This window comes from Rhodamnia argentea, chromosome 2 (genome assembly GCF_020921035.1).
Source record: "Rhodamnia argentea isolate NSW1041297 chromosome 2, ASM2092103v1, whole genome shotgun sequence".
Taxonomy (NCBI): Eukaryota; Viridiplantae; Streptophyta; class Magnoliopsida; order Myrtales; family Myrtaceae; genus Rhodamnia; species Rhodamnia argentea.
The window spans coordinates 19449147-19472595 of NC_063151.1; the positions used below are offsets into that span (position 1 = coordinate 19449147).

The 23449-nt window shown below is 38.0% G+C and overlaps 2 protein-coding genes across 4 annotated transcripts; one reads left to right on the forward strand and one right to left on the reverse strand.

Moving 5' to 3' along the window:
* Positions 1-519: 519 nt before the first annotated feature.
* Positions 520-20184, reverse strand: LOC115739613. Of its 2 annotated transcripts, XR_007197549.1 has the most exons (8): positions 19774-20184; positions 19299-19340; positions 18915-19028; positions 17989-18224; positions 17339-17375; positions 16051-16108; positions 15725-15940; positions 520-531 (listed from the first exon to the last, which is right to left on the reverse strand). XR_007197549.1 is itself a non-coding variant. In XM_030672803.2 (7 exons), the coding sequence occupies exons 1-7, from the start codon at positions 19915-19917 to the stop codon at positions 15861-15863; spliced, it is 711 nt and encodes a 236-aa protein (XP_030528663.1). In that variant the 5' UTR covers positions 19918-20184; the 3' UTR covers positions 15316-15860. The 2 variants fall into 2 exon arrangements, 1 of the variants encoding a protein (XP_030528663.1); XM_030672803.2 differs by lacking the exon at positions 520-531 and having other exon boundaries at positions 15316-15940.
* Positions 6931-11483, forward strand: LOC115739482 (squalene monooxygenase SE1-like). Of its 2 annotated transcripts, none has more exons than XM_048274693.1 (8): positions 6931-7439; positions 8366-8477; positions 8692-8866; positions 9096-9264; positions 9385-9603; positions 9739-10014; positions 10104-10467; positions 11152-11283. In XM_048274693.1, exons 1-7 carry the CDS (start codon positions 7182-7184, stop codon positions 10464-10466), a joined length of 1572 nt encoding a protein of 523 aa, XP_048130650.1. In that variant the 5' UTR covers positions 6931-7181; the 3' UTR covers position 10467; positions 11152-11283. The 2 variants fall into 2 exon arrangements, with proteins under 2 accessions (XP_048130650.1, XP_048130649.1); XM_048274692.1 differs by having other exon boundaries at positions 6934-7439; positions 10104-10382; positions 11182-11483.
* Positions 20185-23449: the final 3265 nt, after the last annotated feature.

Below are 23449 nucleotides of genomic sequence, written 5' to 3' on the forward strand. Positions count from 1 at the left end.
GAAAGGTTTGCCAGAACTAAGATCGCGATAGGACAGAATAAAGTGAGATATCTTCCATTTTGTCGTGTAGAGGTAAGGTCTTCATTGTACCATATCTGGCGAGATCTTTCATTCGTCGCTCATCAAAAACTACTCTCCACGTCGGCGCCATCATAGCTTCGATGGTGGCACCGATCTTTACAAATAGCGAGCAACATCTTGTTGAGTTCCATCTGTTTTTTTTTTTTCTTATTCAATTCGTGTCTATCCTATCCTTTCTTGAATTTGTTATTCTGTATTTTATCCGGACATATCCGATTATCCGATCCGGATGACATCCTCAAACACCGAATAGGATAACAAATTATGTTATTCAGACGGTGATAGGCGGAAATTTTTCACGGATTAAGGGCGAATTACGATGATACGTAAAGAGAGTTGTGCTACATATAATATGGTCAGTCCGATTTGGTGAAAAACCAAGGGATGACATAGGATGACTCACTTGCCTAGAATAGCAGCACACCCTCATGTTGGGTTCAAAATTTGTTACTATACCACGTTTACATGATTCCAAAACAAATTTGGGCCTCTTTTTTCCCTTAAGGGCCCGACCCAAAATGTTTTGGACCAGATTTTGGGCTTAAGCTGGTCGCAAAAATTCATCTTAGAAAAAGCCATATAAAGACAACGATTTACCATCAGTCGGAACTTATTTCTTTCATCGGTACGAGTTTTTCATCATCTAAACTGATAAAATTTTGGTAAAAATATTGTACCTAAAATCATTCTGTTTTAAGGGAATGGAGCATGTATTCGTTTCTTCAGTAGAAAATTTCCTTACGTTGGAAAATATTATCCATTGCATTCAATTGCATGGTTGTGCATTATGAAGTGAAAATGGTAAAATTTTCTGGCGTTTGAATCTTGCTTCCACAAGTAATTATCTCCCGTAAATATTATAGAAAGTGTAGGGCTATTTTCATCCCCTCTTTGACTTTCTATGTCCGGAAACAAGTCAATTCCCAATTCACTCTGCCTTTTCTCTCTCCTTCCATCTCTTCACTTTCTATTTTTGTTGTTAATTGACTAAATAACCTGCTGTATTGGCAAATCAATTAATCAATAATTAACCCTACTTCTTCCCTCACAAATTTTCGGTAAAAATTGGTCGCAATGACTACATTAACATTTCGTGCAAAAGCTTAGGACTATATAATCAATATTAAAAAGTTTATGGCCGAATTGACAACCCTACAATATATTTAGAATTAACTGGATAATTATCCCCCGGCTTAAAATGGGTGGAAACAGCCCCCACAACCAAAAAAACATATGTTTAATCCATCGTTGTCATCTCATGACCATATCAAATGTGGTTAGGAGCTAAATCATATCACTTAATTGATCATATGGCGCACAGTGCACACAATTACTGAAGTCTGAAATCGAAGCTAGTGTGATCCGTTGGACAACTACATCGGTCCCCGTGAAGTGACGTAACATAATATTTTTCTACAAATCCTTATCGCTCGAGTAGTTGTCATTTGACCCCCAAATCAAAATTATTTGATCAATTGAAACCCTATTTGTAATTGGAATTTTATACTTGTGACTTTGTAATTATTGGCCTAGTTGTAATGTTGATGATTTCAGAAGCTCAAAGGGTGCGCAATTGGATTGGTCCTAGTCCCATCAGTCCAATTTATATTGGACCACCGTGAAATAAGCATGAACACGATCTGTGGGCATTTTTACTGTGATTTTGTAATGTGATTGATTCATTCAACTTATCTTGTACATTGCATATTCGATTTCGCGTTCGCACCAACTAGTTTACGGCACTAATTGACAATTTGTGTAACCGGGTCGGTATCATTATCGACTGGGAAGACGATTTTGTAGTTATCCAAGTAATTTGTACCGTCATTAACATCATTATAGCTAAAAAAAGTCAGCATTATCCTCCTAAAAAATGTTGAAGTATTGGGTACAAGTGTAACGCAATTCTTAATTAGATATAATTAAGAAAAAACGAATTTCAATGCTTTAAAATCAATTCATTGCATGGCTGATCGGACTGTATAGGACGTAAGCCTCCTTTTTCCGAGTTTCATCATAGCCTATTCGGGCATCGATTGAACTCATGTCGCTAAGTGCATTTTAGTTTTCACTTGTTTGAATTCTTTTAGTTAAGTAAAAGAAAGTTAGAAAAGAAATTGAGGGAATTTCAACTTCAAGGAATCGTTCATAAGCTAAGTATGTTGGTCTCGAGTTTAACACTTAATTTGAATAGCCGCACTCGCATTTCTTTTAGGGCCACCTTTTGTTTCTTTTCGAAAGAAAGATGTATTTTATATATCATAATAATATTCGAGAGTTACATCTTCCAAATTTAGCAAATTCCAAATAAAGCAAAGCAAAAGTTAGAAAGCAAATAACAAAGCAGACAATTTACGGTTATAAGCAAACTCTCATCCCTTCATAATAAATCTGTCACCATAAAGCTTTTACGGCCGATCATCAAATAGAGCACACGCCGAGATCTCTCACTTGAAAAAGCACACGCCGAGATCTCTCACTCTATATGCAATAACTTGCGGTGTGCGTTTAGGTTTAACGTTCTCATCACTATCACCATGCATACACCAACATCAATATGTTAAAAAGAACACATATCAAATACTTGTAAATAATTCCTAAATTTATATCTAGTTCTAGTTTGGGAGAGTAAAACCCCCAAATCTTAACTTAAATCTAAATTGGCAAAGGAGACTGGCCTAATTTTGGAGAGGTTGTATAGTCATGTCACGAACATCCTTCTCGGCGGCTGTCAACTAGACAGATGGCCGAACTAATTTCCACGTTCACCCAATATCAGTTGCAGAAAATTATTCTTACACAAAATGAATACTTCAAAGAAAGAAGAGGGAAACAGAAAAGTGTGTGTATGTGAGAGAGAGATCCCTCTCTCCCTCAAAGAGAGCTCGGCGGCAACTTCTTCAAGGAAAGGGGGAAGGTGAGGAAACCCTAGCACAGGAAATGGGGGCACTCAGAAAAACATGAAAGAGATTGATTGAATTATCCTGGGGCCACCTTCAACAGCATGATTTGTATCTATTGCAAATAATATTCAATTGATAATTATAAGTTATTGGCTACCACCTAAAGGGAGAACCGATTGGGAACTCGAAAATCCCTCATCCTAAGGGTGATCGGTTCTAGGGTGGATAGGTTCCGGAACTAAAACTTGGAACCTACACTGTTATAACCAATTCTTAATTTTTGGAATCTGGAATCTATCATGTTTTTCTGGAACCGGTTCTAGAATCTACCTCATTTTTTCGATCCGATTTCAAGGTCTACCCAATAACTTGTTTTTTTTTTTTTTTTCCATTTTTTGTTTTAGTTTTTAGAGCAAAACAATATGAGCAACAAAACGGCTCAAAACAAAAGATGATCATCATAAATCCCTATCTGCCAAACACCGATCACATACAAATATAAACGATGAAAAGTTCAAGCACGTAGTTATGCACAATTATAAACAATAAAATGTTCAAATACGTAACATAAAACATAAATTGCAAAACTCCTTTCCCCATTCATCATAATAAATTTTTAAACTCCATTCTCCATTTATCCATAAAAATATTGCTCTAAAGCATAGAGAGAGATGTAACAAAAAATGGAGAAGAAATAAATGAGGCGAGGCAGAGTTGGATTCAACTTAGATAAATAGTGTTTTTTTTTACTATAGCTAAGAACCGGTTTCAAAATCGATTCGATTCCTGGAGTGGGGCTTCACTTGAAACAGAGAATCGTATCTGTTCATGTCGGAATCGGACCAATTTTTCAGGTGGTCTGGTCCGATTTCCGGTTCTACCCGGTCCGATTGCATACCCCTACATTGTCCTACATAGACCAACTCCCAAAATTGGCACAGTCAATTGGGGCATCAGAGAATTTTCAACTCAAGAACGAAAGGTTATTTTTTTAAGTATCACCGATTACTTGCAAATTGCTTTGAGTTAGGATTATCTGCACAGGCCAAAGGCTCGTACTTGACCTATTCAAAGAGCTTATTAGGTGTTCCTTGGTCTTCTAATTTTTGGGTTATGTGCTCGTGCTCCTGAATTACCAGCAAAAAAATATTCATGAGAGTAGGACGAGTATAATAAGGTGCATGACCTGCCAAAACCTCAACGATATTTAAAGAGAAAATTATCAAAAAAGTTCTAAACATATTATAATTATGCCAATTCACTCTTGAACTATATTTTTTCTTTTCAATTGAGTCCTAAATCTTTTGCAATTGTGCCGATTCAATCCATTTGGCTGGTTGGCGCTAACGTGAGTAATTTTTAAATATTTTCTAACATTTTTTTCTGCATTTTTTCCTTTTTTTTTTAGGGATGGCAGGAGGTCGTCGTTCCACAGGGTGAGAGTCATGAGCCCTCATTCGTAGCTGGGCTACACGACCCTTGTCGTATGGTGTTCTTCGGCCTCCTGCTGATCGTCACGAAAAAGAAAAGACAAGAAAAAAGTATAAAATAAATATAAAAAAATAAAAATATTACTAAAAATTATCCACGTTAGCGTTCGGCTGTCAAATGGACTACATTGGCACAAATACAAAATGTTTTGGCTCAATTGATTAAAAAAAAGATTTATGACTGAATTAATATAATTGAAATAAGGTTATGATCTTTTTAGTAATTTTCCCTTTACATGACGGCCCAATAAATTGCACTTTTGCAGATTGTATTCATGTCCCATCATCCACTTTTCTTCTAAACCTATTGCACTTTTACACGATGGTCCAATATATTGCACTTTTGTAGATGGTATCAAATTGCACTTTTACAATTAGAAAAAAATTGCGCAATATATTGCACTTTTACAAAAATAAGCTTAAATTTTTAGAATAGTTTGCAATGAGTTGAAAAATTTAGAAAAATTATCCAAAAAATCATAAATCTATTGCACTTTTGCCAATTGAGTCATAAACCTTTTAATCGTACCAATTAAATCCTAAAACTCTTCACGTTTTTTCAATTGAGTTCATCCGGATAATTTTGACTAAAAATCACCGACGTGGACACCGAATGTCCTACATGGCATAGTCGATGCCGGACTTCATACGTGGCATGATCGGCACCGATGTGGATATTCTCAATGATATATATATTTTTATTTTGTCTATACCGTTATTTTATTATTTTATTTTATTTTTTTACAATTGTGGCGTTGGTTTGGCCACAATAGTAAAAAAAAAAGAAATAAAAATTTAAAAAATATTAAAATATTATTGAACATTGTCCGCATCAACACCGATTGTACCACGTTGGACATCCGATGCCCATGTCAATGATTTTCGGACTAAATTGGCTGGATGTACTCAATTGATAAAACGTAAAAAGATTTAGGATTCAATTGGAATAATTAAAAGATTTATGACTTAATTGGTAAAAATGTAATAGATTTAAGATTTTTTTTGGATAATTTTTCCCTATCTCGTTGTGATAAGACGGGCCGACAGAGTCAGTCGAACCTTCTTGCTTGGCGGGTGCGACCCACCAAAACCAAGCTCCGGCATCCATCCATTTGACCCCACTTTCGACCCCCCCACAATTTCACGCCTCGTTTTGACTCGCGCACGACAGGACAAACGCTCGCATCCTCACCCGCGTCGGCAATTTCATCCGGCCGGCTCCAACAATTTTGGTCGATGCAAGTAAAGAGATTTAATTGTGTAAAAATTTAGCAACATTGCTTACCGGTACTTTGATTAAGCTCTGTTTCCTTCGTAATTTCGACATAAAATACCGATTTCTTAGACTATCTTTAGTTGCGTCGATAAATGTGTGCCGAGGCGGTTAATTTCCTAATCATTATTTTTTCGCCAGTTTTGTGGATTATTATCTCTTTTTATCGCTAATGCGATAGAGAGATTCGAATTCATGCATCCACAAGTACGATATGATGTCGCGAGTCTTTTGTTGTCACTTTTTTTTTTAAGTGAAAACACTGACATTTGGTTTATTATATATTTTCCTCAATAGTAATTTCATCTTTAAGGAACTTCAAAATGGGTGCGTCTGTTTAACATAAAACTTAAGATTTGAAAAACATTTTCCACAGAATGATTGGTTATGTTGCTCAAAAAGCGAACGAATAAGAAATATTTTTGTCATTAATGAAAATAGTTATGCATAAATTAATATTGATGATGGAAACATTTTGCATTGACAAATTTTTCTAACCGATATAACTAGTTATTTTTAGGAAAATATTTTTCAAATTTTTAGTTTTTCGTGAAACAAACCATGTCAATTAATATAGATTTAAGATTCTAGTCAATCAAAATATAAGGAAGGATAGCCAATCTAGTGTCCTCACTTCACTTCTACCCACTAGGCGCGGGCTCGACAGCATCGGGTTAGATCGGAGTTTTCTCTCCTAGCAGAAGTGGCTCGCCCGGGTTTGGAATAGGTGTCGTTTTGTCGCCGGCGACGCCGGAGCGTCTCTGACATCAGCCGCGAGGAAGCTCTCCAAGTCCCTTTCCCGTTTCTTGATCGACTAGTTCTTCATGGACCGAGATAAGTTATTGCATGATTTATAGGCCGTTTGGATAAAAAACCAGCGGAGTCTCCAAAATTGCGATAGACTCGGTCTACAAAACTTACAGAACACATAATAAATTTAATAGCAGAATTATACAGCAAGTTCAAAGTAGCTGGTGTTTGCGTCTGTAGTCATATCCCTGGATCTTATCATAGGGCAAAATAAGACAAATGATGAGGACATCAAGAAAATGGTCAGCATGCACGAAGCAGAGAGGTCGGGACGAGGTCTTCGTTGAGTCGTTCTTTGTCGCGGCCGTTTGACGACCGACCGACCGACCGAAAAGCCGCTGTTTCGATTCCTATAAATAATGCCGTTGCCCGTATCAATCACACAACGCGAACACAACACACGAAAACGCAGACACGCGCATGCTACACCAACAGCAATTCACGACAGCTGTGTGCGTTCCGAGAGGAAGAAAAAGGTAAAAGCTTTCGAAGCCCGAAAAGGAAAAGGCCAAAGAAAGAGAGAGGACCACCCACGATAGATCAGCTCGGAAAGTCTCGAACTTTTTCATCTCCATTGCGGGTCTCCTTCGTTGCCATTTTTAGCCTTCTGGGGTAAGTTCGCGAATGGCGGATCAGTTTCCGAATCAGAACCCGAATGGGTACTGGGTGGGTGGGATCTTGGCCTCTGTTCTCGGAGTCTTGTTTCTTTACCATTTGGTTGTGCGGAGGAGGAGACAAAACGGAAGTGCATGCGTTGCAAGCATGAGAACCGCGAAGGCGGATGAGAACAGATCGGTGAACGGAAATGGCGGTGGTGATTTTGACGTCATTGTCGTCGGAGCTGGTGTCGCTGGCTCTGCTCTCGCTTACACTCTCGGGAAGGTAAATATTAATGCAACTGAGAATTTTTCTTGCCTTTTGTTTTGGCCATTGATTGATATAGTACTTTCTCGTTGAATTTATTTGTGATTTCTGCTTCTACGGGGTTTATAGAGATGGTTCATGGTATTCTGAACTTCCGGCCAAGTGGAAAATGATATACTGCTAAGATTCAGGAAGGTTGATTCATTATTTCGAAAGTTCAAGCGGTATCATGAGATATGATCTTGCAACATCTCTTTTTTCACCCCTCATTGGGTTGCCTCGGTTTAAATGGATATTTGAATTCTGATCGAGAGACGTACTGTGGCGAGTTTGGTTTCTTTCTGGGAGGTATTGTGATCGTCTCCACCAGATGAGCTATGAGCTATGGATATTGCATAACCATGTTGTCTCGACTGGAGGAATCTTGGATCCAGAGAGCATCTCCCCGTGTTAAGAAATTTGGTCTTGACCGAAAATGTTTGGTTGGGTCGTAAGACATGAAATTATTTCGATCTCGACTTCTCGAGTGTGTTGATTCATCTATCCTGAGGAACTATGCAGTGAAGCTATGGATAGAACCAAAGTCTTGAATTAAGAGTGGTTGCTTCGACTCTACCTGCTGCTTTACTCTATGCGCACTTGCCCTGTTCAGATGACAAATCTGGTTTGTTTAGGACTTGTATTAATGGACAAGTTGGGATCCGGTTGCCATTTTCTGATCTTTGAGTTTTCTATCGCTACATTATGCCATGATCTTAAGTCTGCATAATGTCATTTATTCTTTAATTGGCTGTTGTTCGCCATGTCTTTCTAAATCAGAGCTCTGATCTTTTGAATATCTTGTCCCCTTTTTAATTCGTTGTGGTTGGATACAAGATTTGCCCTTTGCTGGTCATGATTTTTGAACTCCGTTCCTAAGTCAATCAACTGCATGTGAAAAACAGGACGGCCGCCGAGTGCGTGTCATTGAAAGGGACTTGTCCGAGCCTGACCGGATTGTCGGAGAGCTGTTGCAACCAGGTGGTTACCTCAAACTGATTGAGTTGGCACTTGAAGGTGAGTGTTGTGAAACTTTTGATGTTTCTCGACAATGATTCGGCTGCTACTCACCATCGCTTGATTGGAAATGTGTTTTCCTTTCTCTTTCCGACAAGTAATTGAATGGAAATTAGATAGCACTTACCATAGCTTGGTTATTATCGTATTTATTATTCTTGTTTCCCGAGTACTGAAAGCAAACTGCTCACTGAATCAAACTTGGTGATTGTAGATTGCGTGGAGAACATTGATGCACAACGGGTGTTTGGTTATGCACTCTTCAAGGATGGACGAAATGCACGTCTTTCCTATCCGTTGGAAATGTTTGACTCTGATGTGTCTGGTAGGAGCTTCCACAATGGCCGTTTCATACAGAGAATGCGGGAAAAAGCAGCCACTCTCCCCAAGTAAATACATCTGAACTCTGCATCAGCTCACTTCATTGTTTGTTGGCCTGCTCAATTTGACAATCATTTTCTTTTTTGCATTATCCAAATAAGAATGGCTTAACATTTTATTTTATGACAAGATGACCGTAAGATACTTCTCTTCATGCGTTAGCCCAGTCTGTAAAGACATAACCCTCATCGTTTTTTTGTTAATTGTCGACTAAGTTAACTTTTTGACTTCCATCAGCGTGCAACTGGAGCAAGGGACAGTCACTTCTTTGCTTGAAGACAATGGAACTGTCAAAGGAATCAAATACAAGACAAAAAAAGGTCAAGAGCTCACAGCATATGCACCCTTGACCGTTGTTTGTGACGGGTGTTTCTCGAATTTGCGACGTTCCCTTTGTGATCCCAAGGTTAGGACTAAGGGGGGCCAACAATCTTGAGATGCATTCTTGCTGGAAAAAATTAGCTTTAAACTGTTCATGTGTATGTTTGCAAAGAGCGTCTGAATGAGCTTTTCACACTATGTGCAGGTTGAGGTGCCATCCTGTTTTGTCGGTCTGGTTCTGGAGAACTGCAACCTTCCTTATGCAGACCATGGGCATGTCATTTTAGCCGATCCCTCTCCAATCCTCTTTTACCCCATCAGTAGCACAGAGGTCCGCTGTCTGGTCGATGTACCTGGCCAAAAGGTGCCTTCAATTTCAAATGGCGAAATGGCAAACTATCTAAAAACTGTGGTAGCACCTCAGGTACTTCTGACAAACCACCTTCATTAAACCTTTGCATTACTCGGGATTTTTTGCGTTAATCCTTGATTTTATTTTTCAATAACTAGTGATCCAAAATGTGATCTTCTGCTGACCGGCTGTTAATGGGCACTTCAGGTTCCCCCTGAAATCCTTGATGCCTTTGTAGCTGCGGTGGATAGAGGGAACATACGGAGCATGCCGAACAGAAGCATGCCGGCCGCTCCGCATCCCACTCCAGGAGCTTTGCTAATGGGGGATGCTTTCAACATGCGCCATCCGTTAACTGGAGGAGGAATGACAGTGGCACTATCTGATATCGTCGTGCTACGGGATCTTCTACGGCCTTTGAGGGACCTCAATGACGTGCCATCTCTCTGCAAATATCTCGAATCGTTCTACACGTTGCGTAAGGTGAATCCTATCAGTTGCTAGTGTCTTTACCTGTGCAAAGTTTTTAGATTGAGTTGAAGAAGACTAATTGTGATCTCGTGTATCTGCAGCCAGTGGCGTCCACGATAAATACGCTGGCAGGGGCTCTCTATAAGGTCTTTTGTGCGTCGCCCGATGAAGCGAGGAAGGAGATGCGACAGGCGTGCTTTGACTATCTGTGCCTCGGGGGCTTGTTCTCAACAGGACCTGTTTCTTTGCTCTCCGGTCTGAATCCTCGTCCACTGAGCTTGGTTCTCCACTTCTTCGCTGTTGCGATATACGGTGTGGGGCGTTTGTTGCTGCCGTTCCCTTCTCCTAAACGGATCTGGATTGGAGCCAGATTAATTTCGGTGAGTCATTTCACGTCTCATATACATCTCTCATTTTGTCTCCAGCCTTTGTCATTTTCTTGGCACAACATGGCACGTTCGTGAAATAGGGAAAAGTGTCAAAAAAAGTCCTAAACCTATTACATTAATGCCAATTCAGTCTTAAACCTTTTTTTGGTGCCAATTCAGTCCTAAACCTTTTGTATTTGTGCCAATTAAGTCCTAAACCTTTTATTAGTGTCAATTCAGTCCTAAACCTTTTATAATAGTGCCAATTTAGTCCTAAAAATTTTGTATTTATGTCACTTGAGTCAATTCGGCCAATTTTGATTGGAAATCACTGGCATGGACATCAATTATCATACGTGGCACGGTTGGTGCTAATGTGGATTTTTTTAAATATTTTTTTGATATTTTAAATAATTTTTAAAAATAATTTTTAAAAAACCAAAAAAATGCTTAAAATATTATTTAAAATATTAAAATAATATTAAAAAAATATCCAAGTTAGCGCTAGTCGTGCCGTGTAGGACAATCGATGTCCACGTCAGCAATTTTCGATCAAAATTGGCCGGATTAACTCAATTGGCATAAATACAAAATTTTTAGGACTAAATTGACACTATTATAAAAGCTTTAGGACTGAATTGGCACTAATAAAAGGTTTAGGACTTAATTGGCACCAATACAAAAGGTTTAAGATTAAATTGGCACCAAAAAAAGGTTTAGGACTAAATTGGCACTAATGTAATAGGTTTAGGACTTTTTTGACACTTCTCTCTCGTGTGAAATATGAAAAACGTTTTCATCGTTTTTGCAGGGCGCATCTGGGATTATATTCCCGATCATTCGAGCGGAAGGGGTTAGGCAAATGTTCTTCCCAGCGACCATCCCGGCATATTACCGAGCTCCACCACTCAAGTGAGTGTCGGTTTAGTGAAGTTAGGTTGCTGTCGTGACCAAAGACGGTCCAGGGGAGGTTGAATGTTCTTCCAACTAGGAGTTGAATAGTTGTGCGTATCCATGTAACTTAGCTTTTCTCTTGATAGTCAGGCCTTGTTTGGTTCCATTGGCGATTCTCATTCTCAGTAACTTCATTCCATGAATCACATTCTTTTTCCATGGTTCGAATAATAAAAAGTTCCGCCGAGTTTAGGAGGGAGTGAACACATCTCAACCATGGAACACACCTCCATGGCTGCAATGGTGGGGCTCGGCTCCATCGAGCTGTCTTGAGTTTGAGAGACATGAGACTAATATTGTGACAAGCGCCGTGCGACAAGCTTGTAGTTCGTGAAGATTTAGAAGATGAATCAGAATTAGAATTAGATGAGAAGGAGGAGGTGAAAATAGTTCGGAGTGTGCACTAAAATTCTTAAAATTTGTTACGAAAGTACAATTGAGTCCTAAACTTGTAAAAACTACAATCAAATATTAAAATTTGTCAAATTGGTGCAATCGAGTACTCTCGTTAATTTTGTCCAACTTGGCTAATAAAAAATGACCAAGTGACTTTTTCTCTCTTATATAGCAATGACGTGGCTAAAATACGAAATTTACGGCTAAAATGACGTCACTTTGGTCCAAATATAATTTATAATATGTTTTTACTTAAATTAAATTAAAAAATGCTATAATTAAAAAGACAAAAAGAAAAAAAGGCTAGAACCAGGCGAGAGCCCTCCCCGCCGCCGCCCCACCATTGCCGGGAAAGGCTGGCGATGGTGGGGAATGGCTAGTGATAGAGAGTGCCATTTGGGCCTGTGGGCCCGGAACCGGCCCGTTGACCGGCCCGAAACCGTGAAGGGGGAAAAAAAAAAGAAAAAAAAAAGAAAAAAGGCGGGGCCCGGGGCGAGAGCCGTTGGGCTCTGCCCGGGCCCCGCCCGGCCCCCCTACCCCCCTCTTTGGCCGTTGCAAAAAAAAAAAAAGAATTAAAATTAATTCTTGCCTATAAATACATATGCTCCCCCTTTCATTTTTGTCACAAATTTTCTGAACAATCTCTCGAATTCTCTCCGAAATCCTCTCAAATCGCTCAAATTCTCCCAATTCTCTCAATCCCGACTCAATTCTCTCAATCGGATTTCCAATCAATTCTCTCAGAAATGGCAAATGGAAGCGTAAATGCCGACAAGGGCAAGATGACTATGGGAGATTCCGAGTATCCCATTCCCGAATATGATCCTCATGAGTATGCAAGTTGGGAAGACGACGACGATAATATCAACTATGTCCCGATTCCGAACGTCGAGCATATCCCAACACAAGAAAGTTTTTATCCTCCCACTGGTGTCGAAGAAGCGTCAACGGCAAATGAGCCGGAACGGAAGGGCCAAGATAATACATCCGACTTGTGGCTACACTTCGACAAGGTACGTGATGAAGGCGAAGGTAAGTATAATATAAAATGTAAATATTGTTCGCAAACATATAAATTTACGAAAGGAGACGGCTACGGAACATTCCGTCGGCATTTGACGAAAAAACATCCAACGCAAGCGGGGATCGACAATACGCAACAACAAATTTCCGGGTACGCCACTTCTAATCCTCATCCTATATTTCGTTTCTTTGAAGCACTTTATAAACAAACATTAGGTGAATATGTTGCCCTTGATCATGTTCCGTTTAATACTGGTGAAAATTTTAATATGAAATATTTGATAAATACTGCGTTGGTTCCGCAAGCGCCAACTATTCCAAAAAATACTCTTAAACGCAAAGTTTTTCATCTTTATAAAAAAAGAAAAAAATCTTTAGCAAAATTTTTTGCGGAATTCAATGGACGTGTGCATATAGGTAGCGATATTTGGAGTGATCCTTGGCAAATTCATTCTTATATGGGTGTCACGTGTCATTGGATAGGTGACGATTGAACGATTCAAAAAAGACTTATTACATTCCGAGTTTTTGATGAAAGACATTCGGCTCATAATATTTATAGAATAATTAGGCAAGTTTTAGAAGAATATAATTTAATAAATAAAGTATTTTCAATTGGTTTTGATAATGCCGCCGCAAATACCGCTTCTATTCCCGAATTAGAAAATATTTGCAAACCCACTTTTGGCGGACAATTTTTTCACATTAGATGTGCTTGTCATGTTTTAAATTTATGTGTACAAGATGGTTTACGAACTCTTGACACTTCTCTCGCCCCAATAAAGAGTGCAATTAAATTTTTATGGAGTCGTCCCCATTGTATGAAATCATGGGGAAAATTTTGTAAACAAAATGGGAGAAGGGCAAGAAGATTTCCAAAAGATATTCCGACTCGTTGGAATTCTACGTACGAGTTGCTGCGGCAAACTTTTGAATATAAAGATTTATTATGTATGTTTATTTCACAAAATATTCCTGAAATTACTTTACTTCCTCAACATTGGGACGTTTGCAAGAAAATTTTAGATATTTTGAAAATTTTTAATGATGCTACTAAGACTTTATCTGGTATTTATTATCCTACTACGCATTTATTTTTAATAGAGTGTGTTAATATTGGTAGTGTTTTTAGTGAATATGAAAATGATACCGAATTAGGTCGAACTATTTTAGTAATGCGAGAAAAATGGTTGCATTATTATTTGCAAATTCCTCTTGTCTATTTAGTTGGTATTATTTTTGATCCACGTATTAAATTAGACGGTTTACAAGATTATTTGAATGTGTATTATCATGATTGTTTACATTTGGAAGATTCAATAGATATTTCAAATATATTAGGAAATGTTAAAGAATCTATAGTAGCATTATATGGAGAATTTTGTAGTAGATATGGTTTAAGTGATTCCGGATCTTTACAATCTACTGCCTCACATAGCGAAGGTGGTAGTTCACTTAGTAGAGGGTATAATATGCTTAAGAGTAGGCAAAAAAAAAAAACAAAAATGGGCAACAAGTAGTATTTCTGAATTAAAAAAATATTTAACCACTCAATTTGAGTTTCGTGATGCGGAACATAGTACTGATTTCGAAATCCTGAAGTGGTGGAAGAGTCACCAAATCGATTATCCAGTTTTCGCCCTCATCGCTCGTCGGATATTAGCAACCCCTTCTTTAACGGTTGCAGTTGAACAAACATTTAGTGCTGGAAGATTAATTTTGGACTCTCGCCGTTCAAGATTAAGCCCGGACTCTGTGGAAGCTCAAGCTTGTGTCGGCGATTGGACGAGGGCGAAATATCGACACCAAGAATTAGATCGTGAACACGAATTTTTTAGCGATGATGTTGGAGATACCACCGCCACGGGTACCACAACGGGTAGCGACGATTGACGATGAGGTAAGTTGGGGTTCTCAAAGGTAAAAGAACTACATGGGCTTTGATTCTTCTATCCCCAAGAAGTTATGTAGGCGCTTAATGATAATTCATTAAGTTCAAGCCTATTCCTCCTCTTTTTTTTTTTTTCCATATTTTATTACAATGTACAATTTAATTGTATTTTATAATTTATAATTTATTATGTTTATTTTATTATTTATTATTTTAAAAATTAATATTAAAAAAGGAATCGGAATGAACCGCCGGTTCCGAACCGGCCGTGTATAGCTGGTGAGGATCGCCGGCCTCGGCCGGGGTGGTGACCGCGGCAATGGAGGTGGTGGAGGCCGTCGTGGCAAAGCTGGTGAGAGCTTACAGTAGGTGGAGCCTTGGAGGTGGTTAAGGTGGTTTTTCCATTTTTTCTAGAAATCTGGGACTGGAATCTCTTTCCTAGCAATTGATAGGTTTATCCCATTTTCCACTTTTTAAGGAGTCTAACTTTTCAATGAATCAAGCATGATCATTCTTGTATTTAGCTTCCTAGTCTCTTTGAGGATTCCAATTCCACATTCATTCAAACCAGGCCTAACAGACTCACTTACATCCTGGTCCTTTGTTACAGATTCCAGATGCTTTCCATCATTCGATATCAGTAGAAGGGGAAAAGAGCAACACAAATTTTAGCTAGGTCGCTCAAAAGATGACAACTGACGTTCAACCACCACTCAAATAGAACAGCAGCAACAAGAGGTTGAAAACAAGCAAGCAGTAACCGTCGCCAGCTGATCGCAGTTTACAAGTAACTCCATGCCCTCTTCTTTATTGTATATGAAAAACAAATTGTGTAGACCGTGAAAATGACATGTATCTCCAAGCTCACCCTTGTTTAAAACCCAAAAAAATGTACAAAAGAACCCAGCTCAAATGGGTGATTTTACTTAACGACATTTCGGCACTTGCTGTGCTGTGCGATCGTAAAATCATGCTCTACATAGACATTCCCTAACCTCACGGGGTTTTCCACATCTAGTCAAAAGACATATTTTTATTCTGCTTCAGTAACCTAGTACGAGGACACAGGTTCCAACACATGCCCAGTAACTCTGCAAAGTGCAGTATCGTCTTTCCAGTTGGGGACCCCGGGAATTAAATGCAGTGGTTTGGCACTGTCCCTTGATCTGCTATTGCATCCACGATGTCAATCCTTGGAATATCGTAGACAAATTAAGCCAAATGTTTTAGGTCCTGTTATTTTGCCGTTCTTGCTTGATGGCCTCGTAAGACAACATTACTTCTTTGAACTTCGCCTCAGCAGCCACTGCAGTAAAATATGCAATGTTAACAATGTCATCTAAAACTTAGACCATAAGATGTTAATTATAGCATCTAGGTGTGAGATTCTGATCAGTGCAAACAAACACATCCTACCTTTGTTATCCTGGTTCTGATCCGGATGGAACTCCAATGCCTTGGCCCTAAATGCCGTCTGCAGCAGGGAAAAAGCTATCAAATGAGCATTTAAAAGGTCAAAAACAAGAAAAATATGTGCCACGGGCAATGCAGATAAGGAGAAATGAGCTGCTTCTGACATGAGAAGACTGAAGAAACAAGTGTGAATATCACTCAATTCCAAATCCCCTAGGATCCCAGTATTTTCACTGCAGTCAGTTCTATCAAAGTAATGATTGAGGATGAACTCGATGGAGCAAAATGGAGACATCATCCAATGGCGATTAGAGGATAGAAGCTTGTTTCAAATGGCTTGAAAGCCCAGAACAACAGCCTCCGGATGCTCCAGGGAGAAGAACATATTATAGGATGTAGACTTGTTTAAAAGGGGTAGGGAAAGACTGAAAAAGACTTGGAAAGACCCAAAAAGATGGAAACAAGACAATATAATAGATATGGAGCACCTACAGCTTACAGAATATTTTGCATACAACCAAGCACAATTATATTTAAGAAATTATATAGCAAACCCCGCTTAATGGAATAAGGCTTAGTTTTTTTGTTGTTGCTATTGTAAAGATGAACTCAAACATAGTGGCCAAGATGGCTCAATTCCCAGCTCCGACATTTCATCTCTCTCCTCCCCCCCCTCTCTTTTCCCTTCCTCCTTATTGCGTGGGGGTGGTTTACCAGAGCTTTCAACAAAATAGTATAAGCCAAGAAGCTAAGGGACAACAGCTTCTTGGCCTCAACTTGTTGATGTTAATTAAAAGAGAATACATCATCGCACTATATATATCCATACCTTCAAATATTTCATGGGGCAATTTTTCCTAGTAAGCCATAGTCAATTTTAAGGTTGATGTCATTTTTCCGAACACCTAAATTACTAAAATTTATGTCTAAATTGAAAACCAAAGACCAATGAATGTTAAAACACCACAGTGAAGAGCCAAGCAACCCCAGATAGGTTCTAATTCATTTGCCGACTTTGTCAGACAATAAAGAAAAAACGAGTCAGACACATAAGCTAACTAAAAGCACTATCACTGTTCATAATCAGCAAGCAAATCCAAGTAACTTGCTAATGTCCTGGTAAAAGTCAATCTGAATCAAATGTATCTTCATTGGCAGAGCCCCAGAAATATGGGAAAATATACATCAAACATGGCAAAAAAGTATAGAAGAAACGACAGGTAAAAAATTATAGGATCATCCATAGCACACAAGATAGACATAAAGGAATTCAAATACAGGAAAGGCATACCTTGATCTCAGCATCCGTGTATGGTGCCTTCCTTGACCTTTTGCAGCCAAATAAAAACAAGTTATGTTCTAATTCCAAATGATGTAAATAATCTATCCACATGACTACATTAACATGCGCATCCCAATTCATGATAGTTTTTGCAGGAACAAATTGCTCTTAAGGTCATTCAGAGTGTAAAAGACTATTTTGCCTCTGGCATAGAAACTACTGGCAGACATACATGACAGTAATGTATTACATATAAAAGCCATGTTCTGGGTTCTAGCAGTATTCCTGATACATTAAGATTTATGGGCTTACATATTTGTATAACTGACGGGGGATATTGAACAAACATAATCTAGTCGATACAAACTCATTTTAACCAGGGAATCTTTTTAAAGTGCTTATCGGTGCTGTAAAATGGATAAAGAAAATGACTAGTCACCAGCAGGAAAGGAGACAACAATTCAGACACCAGATCCAGCACGCAGTATACAGATGGAAATATAACTAGGCAACTCCCTTCCAAAATAATTATGGCTTCAATAGGATGAGATATAATATTAGGTAGTTCTTTCTTTAGCCCTAGGCGCTGCTTTCAAAACATATAGGGTACATGTAGCATCTCAGTACCCATATTACCAGGATCTGCAACATTGCCTCACCTATCAAGGCCCAAAACTGAGTAATGATGTGACAATGGGTAGCTTGCACTCTCCCTTGGGGCTCTCCTAAAATTAGTACTTCGATATCTGGATGATGTATCCGCCTTCCAATACCAATCATCCCGCTGGAATTGCTGGCTATATGCACCAGCATCATTTTCCATCCAGCTCTCATAGCCTCTTTTATATTTACTCCTTTCTCTATTAAACACATTCTGCATACGCCTTATGCGCTCCTGTGGAAAGAGTACCGAATATGAAACTGTCAGATAGTCAAGTAGTGACAAGTGCAGGAAAAGAATCCAAGCAACCAGTTGCTTTCCTCAACAAATACGTGAGGCAAATTAGTCTAGGTATTCTATTGAATCCACTCGCAAACATGGGTTTTCATCAAATAACCTCTGATATTTAGCAACAACATTTGTTCAGAATCGACGGCCTATCATATTCATGCATATGTTTACTCAAGACTCGGTGAAAGTCCATGATATGATGAAGTGGATAAACGCGAACAATGGTCAAGGAACTTAAAGAAAAACTTGGATTGTTGCAAATTTGCAATTTCTCATTGAAGAGGGCCAAATTTGTCAAACAAGAACAACCAAATAAATGGAGCTTTCAGGAATGGCACAAAAGCCAAATGAAAACCTTTCAGTTTTTTAATTCTACACATCCAAGTAAGGACTATACCAAGTGCTCCACTAACTTCAGAAAGTGGCCCCTGCAAATCATGTAGCTGATGACTTTTACCAACTTCTCCAGTTTAAGAAACAATGAAACATAATGGTTGCAGAATCTCCAACAAGGCAAATTTTAGACCAGTAACATATATAAAGGAGAAGAGTTAAGCTAGGTCTCTAGAAAGTGCTCAAAAGTTGATTCGACAAACTAAGAGTTGAACATGACGGATCAAACTACAAACTCACCACTCTCTCCATTTCTTCTTCATATGCTTCCTGCATTCGTCGATTGTACCTCTTCCAAGCTTCCTCTTGAAAAGCCGTTCTGAAAGATTTTGCCGATTCGCGCGACCTGGTTAACTTTTGTTATGCAGTGCAGTCAGGTTCTCAGTTAAATTCCAAAACTCACGACACTTAAGAAATTTACTCAAAATTTCAACCTAACTTTATCTTTTTACAGCACATGAAAACCATACGTTTTCATGAAGTGTAAAGCAAAATGCACAAAGCAGGTAAGTGCCTACCTGACACAAGACCCAATAACTAAACATGTAACCTATATTTGTGAACGCTACACCGCCATGAAGTGCAATGAAAATGCAAAAGCAGGAAAAAAACATATTTTCCTACCTGAGCATAGACCCAATTTACAGTTTGCCGGAGACGTGAAACCTGCAGTATCGATGCAAATATGAGCACCTAAACTGGGTTTTAATTCTGACCAAAGAAAAAAAAAACTGGGTTTAATCAGAAGCAACTACAAGAACATAATCTAGCACGAAAAATTCAATCATCACCGAATATCAAAAGATCAAAATAAGAATGCCCAAAAATCTAGCCAATACTACAAGGATGCTATCATTGTAATATTAAAAAAAAAAAAACAGAATTCCTGAATAATTGTAATGAAAGTTTAACTATTGAACAACCCAACTCTACAAAGCATTCATGCAAACCATAACTTCCGACTTCAAAACATCATCTTCACTGCACCAATTCAACCAATCATTTCGACATGATAATCATGCAACATTCAACGCTTCCAACACGATTTTCTCCGGAAGAAACAGAAGTAAACTAACAACAACGAGAAGAGAAAGCCAACCGCCAAAGTGGTAGCCGTGGCGCCAATCAGGCCGAAGACGAGAACTCCCCAGGGCTTCATCTCCTCCTTCTCCTCTTTCCCCGGATAGGTCCGGTTCGGAGGCCATGGATTTTCCCGATTAGGGTCTCCGTCCTCCTTCCCCATTTTTTCTCCCTTTATTCAAGTTTCCGATTGTTGAGATGATTGGATCACAGGGGTTCGGTAGACTAATGGGTCGATCGCGAGCGGAATCAAAACCTAGGACCGTACCATAATCTTTTCGGTCCTTTTGAATCTCTGGGGCGGCGGGGCTCAATTTCGCAGCCTTTGTCTATCACCGCCCTGGGAGCTGGGTGGGTTGTGGAGGTGCGGTTTCGCGGACGATCGATTTGGTTTCAGAGAAGGAAGAGACAGGTCACAAGACGTGGTGGATAACGGAAAATTGAAGACGGTAATTCTTGTTCATTTTAATAATTTTTTTTTGGTCGGATCATTTTAATAATTTATTTCGCGAACAACGAATGATTTGAAAGATATTTTTCAAAAAAATTTAATTTTTTCATATCGTTCGACATAATTAGTCAGTATAAAGTATTTCTATATTGTCTGGAATTTACGCTTAAATATTTAATTTACTGGATAATGCTGGCGAAACATTTGTTCGGTTGATTTACACTGTAAGAATCTAATTTAATACATTAGGAAAAGACTCGGTATCCATTGTCTGAAGATCAAACAAATTTAAGCTAATCGTACATGAATATAAAGTGATATTGGATTCCGGACAAAAAAAAAAGTTGTCTTCTTTCAAAAGACCGCATCTAAAAATGCTCTTGCCCATCGATTTACATTACTTTCATAGATAAAAGAAATTTCTGCTGATTAATAATCGGATGACTCGATCACCAAGATTTCAAACGGTTACGCTACCGTGCTTGATTTTTATAGCGCGTCGCAAATCATTCACGGGCCGGTAGATCTAGCCTTAGGGAAACTCGTAAAGAGACACTCTTGATTTTTATTATTTTTGAGACAATACAAATGATTGAAAGGATCCTATTTATGTATAAATCCCTCCGGTTATAACCATAGATTTCCTCGTAGGCGGAGATTTCCTCTGTCTGCAAACTACCCATTAATTACAAGTATGCTCTAGAAAAGTGTGCATTGTGCACGTTACCTTGAAGAGTAGTTTAGAGTACTTAGAAAAAAAAACTTAGGGCATTAGAAGCTTTAAGGCTCGCTCGGTTATCTTTGATCCATCGTGCCTTGAAAATCTTTGGAAGGGGACACATGCTTGGAAAGCTTCATTTACAAGAAGGTACTTCGCGTCGTAATCAAACAAAAGTCAAGTTTCTTCCGACCGGCAGCTGTGAAGATCTGTGTGAAGTTACTTCCATATCTCGGTTGATCATAAGCGGATTGATCTGTCTTTTTCTTCCATCTTTAAGCTGTCCGGAATGTCAAAAAATCGGGGGGTTTTTTTTTTTTTTCTAATTTAATTTTTTTTTAAAAATATTTACGAAATTATTTTTTAAAAATAAATATTTACTAGTTTGGACCTTGCTTGGCAGTTGGGCTGCCGAGCAGCTATGCTCGTGCCGAGCGACCCACTTGCTCGGCAGCCCAGTGGCAGAGCAAGGTTGGGCACTTTTTTTTTTTTAATTTCATTTTTTTAACTGTTTTAATTATTTATATTTATAATATTTAGTTTATTTCATATTTTTTAACATGTTTATATTTATTTTATTTATAGTTTTTTTCTTGTGAAGCTTATCTTTATAACATAATTAGTAATAATTAATATAAAAATTATTAATATCTATAATTAATAACTAATGTTGTAATTATGTAATTAATTAAAAATATTCATAAAATAAAATTGATAAGATATATGAAATTAAGGAACCCCCTTCTTAATTCAATATCTTTATAACATAATCAATCGAAAACCCATCAAGACGATCACGAATCGCAAAATTGCCATTAATAAATTTCGAAAATACTAAAAAAAATAGGAAAACCCATCTAGACGATCCCGAATTGCAAAAATCCATCGTTCATCACCGCCAACGACAGTGTATATTGATTAGGACACCGTTTCGCTTCAGCAGACCAAATTTGAGCCCGATCCGATGTCGTCGACCCGATCCGCCGATTCTTAACACATCACTGTTTCGCTTTCCGATTGGATTTCTGTCTGTCCAATCCATTTAGAAACGCACTACTAATACATTCTGCATCACTCTAGCAAAACTACAAAAGCTGATAAAATTTGTCATTTATGAAATGTAGGGAAAAAGGCAAAATAAGGTTTTTTTTCAATTTAATTTTAAAAAAATATTTACGAAATGACATCTAGATACTCGTCCTCCTTAATTTCATATATCTTACCAATTTTATTTTATGAATATTTTCAATTAATTACATAATTACAACATTATTTATGAATTATAGATCTTAATAATTTTTTATATTAATTATTACTAATTATGTTATAAAGATAAGCTTGGCAAAAAAAAATTATAAATAAAATAAATATAAACACATTAAAAAAATACGAAATAAACTAAATATTATAAATATAAATAATTAAAACAGTTAAAAAAATGAAATTAAAAAAAAAAAAACCAGCCTTGCTCTTGCTCTGCCGTAGGCGGTTTTTTCGATATCGATTGGCAAAAAACCCTCCTTTCCCTCTTTCCTCTTTCAATCCATTGGCAAACCGCCGTAGGCGGTTTTTTCGATATCGAGAAGTAGCATCGAAGGGAGAAAATGCAAAATTGACAAGGAAAAAGGCGTTTTTTGGAGAAAAAGCCAGGCCAAACCGCTTACGGTAGTTTGCCAATGGATTCGTCTTGAAAAATTACGTGAAATAAAAAAAAAATCATCTCAAACGGACGCCCGAGCGATGAGATATGCTCTTCCAAAGTTTTGCCCTTTCTTTACTCGTTTCCACTCTTTTGCTGCAGTTTTTAATCTTTCCATGCGGTTTCTAACTCTTTTGCTGCGGTTTCCAACATATTCCTGCGGCTATATTACATTATATCACAACATTATTTATTAATTATAGATCTTAATAAATATTTACATTAATTATTGCTAATAATGTTATAAATATAAGCTTCACAAGAAAAAAATTATAAATAAAATAAATATTCTAAGTATCAAAAATTAATTTTTTTTTGAAATTTACAAAAAAGGGGGGGGCTGGGTGTTTGCCTTGCTCGGCGGCCCAGCTGCCGAGCGGGCCTCACTCGGCAACCCAACCGCCGAGCGAGGCCCAAATCCGTCAATATTTATTTTTAAAAAATAATTTTGTAAATATTTTTTTTAAAAAAATTATTTTGGTAAAAAACCCAAAATCGGTGCGTTGTAGAATATTTGAAGGTAACTAAAGGGTTAAGGGGAAAAAATGAACAGCAATAATGAGAAAATTGCCAAAAAAGGTCCTAAATTTAGTATAATTATGTCAATTCAGTCTTAAACCTTTTTATTTTGTCAATTCAATCATAAACCTTTTGCATTCGTGTCAATCCAGTCATTTCAATTAATTTTGACTTAAAATTTCAGTGTTGACGTGATCAATTTTTAATAATAATATTTTATAATTTTATTTTTTTTTCTTTCCTTTTTTTCTTCCTCCTCCAGTTAGTTGCCAAGGGCGAGCGCCGGGCGAAGTCCAACCTTGCGCGGC

Bases quoted from the DNA above. Each gene is read 5' to 3' on its own strand.
- LOC115739482 (XM_048274692.1), top strand. From the start codon at position 7,182: ATGGCGGATCAGTTTCCGAATCAGAACCCGAATGGGTACTGGGTGGGT. The intron at 8,478-8,691 runs GTGAGTGTTGTG...TGGTGATTGTAG, and splicing joins GATTGAGTTGGCACTTGAAG to ATTGCGTGGAGAACATTGAT. The intron at 10,383-11,181 runs GTGAGTCATTTC...TCGTTTTTGCAG, and splicing joins TTGGAGCCAGATTAATTTCG to GGCGCATCTGGGATTATATT.
- LOC115739613 (XM_030672803.2), bottom strand. From the start codon at position 19,917: ATGGGGAAGGAGGACGGAGACCCTAATCGGGAAAATCCATGGCCTCCG. The intron at 19,341-19,773 runs GTTGGCTTTCTC...TCGATACTGCAG, and splicing joins CCACGGCTACCACTTTGGCG to GTTTCACGTCTCCGGCAAAC. The intron at 18,225-18,914 runs GTGAGTTTGTAG...CTCTTTCCACAG, and splicing joins AAGAAGAAATGGAGAGAGTG to GAGCGCATAAGGCGTATGCA.